The 1,013-nt window shown below is 66.1% G+C and overlaps 1 protein-coding gene across 1 annotated transcript in view; it reads right to left on the bottom strand.

Annotated features, from left to right (window-relative positions):
- The window catches only part of LOC104284458 (protein FAM49B-like), a 7,522-nt gene that overhangs the window by 4,919 nt on the left and 1,590 nt on the right, over window positions 1-1,013 (bottom strand). Inside the window, exons 3-6 of the mRNA XM_009882794.1 lie at window positions 802-918; window positions 614-693; window positions 396-522; window positions 91-161 (exon numbers count right to left, since the gene is read on the bottom strand). Of these exons, the coding sequence (XP_009881096.1) occupies window positions 91-161; window positions 396-522; window positions 614-693; window positions 802-918 (395 nt within the window). The remainder of the gene's footprint in view (window positions 1-90; window positions 162-395; window positions 523-613; window positions 694-801; window positions 919-1,013) is intronic.

The raw sequence follows: 1,013 nt of genomic DNA, 5'->3' as shown, positions 1-1,013 counted from the left end.
GCGGCCCCCCGCCCCGCTCTGCTGCCATCCCACGGCGCCAGTGGGGGGTCCCACATCCCTCCCCCGTGTCCCCCGCCCCCCCCAGCTCACCTCAGAGCATTCAGGAGCCCCTCGGTGCTGGTTGAGGGTTGGTCTTTCAAGACTTTGATGCAGCCTTTCATCTGGTGGGGGGAATGAGAGAGGCTGTGAGAGCCGGGGTGCACTGCGGGGGCTGCTCCCCTTCCTCCCCATCCTCCTCCTCGCTGCTCGGGGGGGATGATTTCCCCTCTGGACCAGCTTAGATAGAGATGTCCCCACAGGGGACATCCAGGGAGAGGGACCCCTGGGCATCACTGCTGCACCGGGATGAGTGGGATGGCTATGACCCCCCACCGGCGCACCCCACGGCCACTCACATCGATCTTGGAGGTCTTTGCGAAGGCCCCCACGGGGTGGACGTGGTCGTAGAGGATAATGACGCCGACCATCACCCTCATGCAGAAGAGGAGGGTCTCGGTGTTGGTGAAGCGGCTCCGGTACTCCCTGCGCCGGGAGAGGGGCCAGCTGAGCCCGGGCGGGTGGCACAGGGACCCTGGCACTGAGATGTCCCCCCCTCCCCACGCGGGGTACTCACGGGGTCTCCAGCATCACCCTGCAGACGCAGGCCATGGTGCTCAGGCAGTCGGTCGTGTCCTCAATGGGGAGGGTTTTGTTCTGAAACCCAACAGGTCCCGGCTGCCATTGCCCCTCCTGACCCCAGCATGGTGCTGGGGCTGGAGGGGGGGTCCCCCCACCCCGAGGGTCCCCCCTGGCCTCGCTCACCTCCGAGACAAATTTGGTGGTGGCATTGCTGAGTGTTTTGAGCATGGGGGTGGCCTCGGCGTAGAAGAGGGACATCCTGTTGGCCATCTCATTGTTCACCTCGCTCTCCGCGTCCAGCTGGGGGGGGAGACGATGGGGGCCATCGGGGTGGCTGACTGCCCCCTGTGTGTCCCCAGTCCTGTGAGCTCCCCCCTGGTGAGGCCGTCCCTGGG

Source organism: Charadrius vociferus, unplaced genomic scaffold (assembly GCF_000708025.1).
Source record: "Charadrius vociferus isolate BGI_N301 unplaced genomic scaffold, ASM70802v2 scaffold783, whole genome shotgun sequence".
NCBI classification, from domain to species: Eukaryota; Metazoa; Chordata; class Aves; order Charadriiformes; family Charadriidae; genus Charadrius; species Charadrius vociferus.
This window is presented reverse-complemented; position numbering and strand designations above follow the sequence as displayed.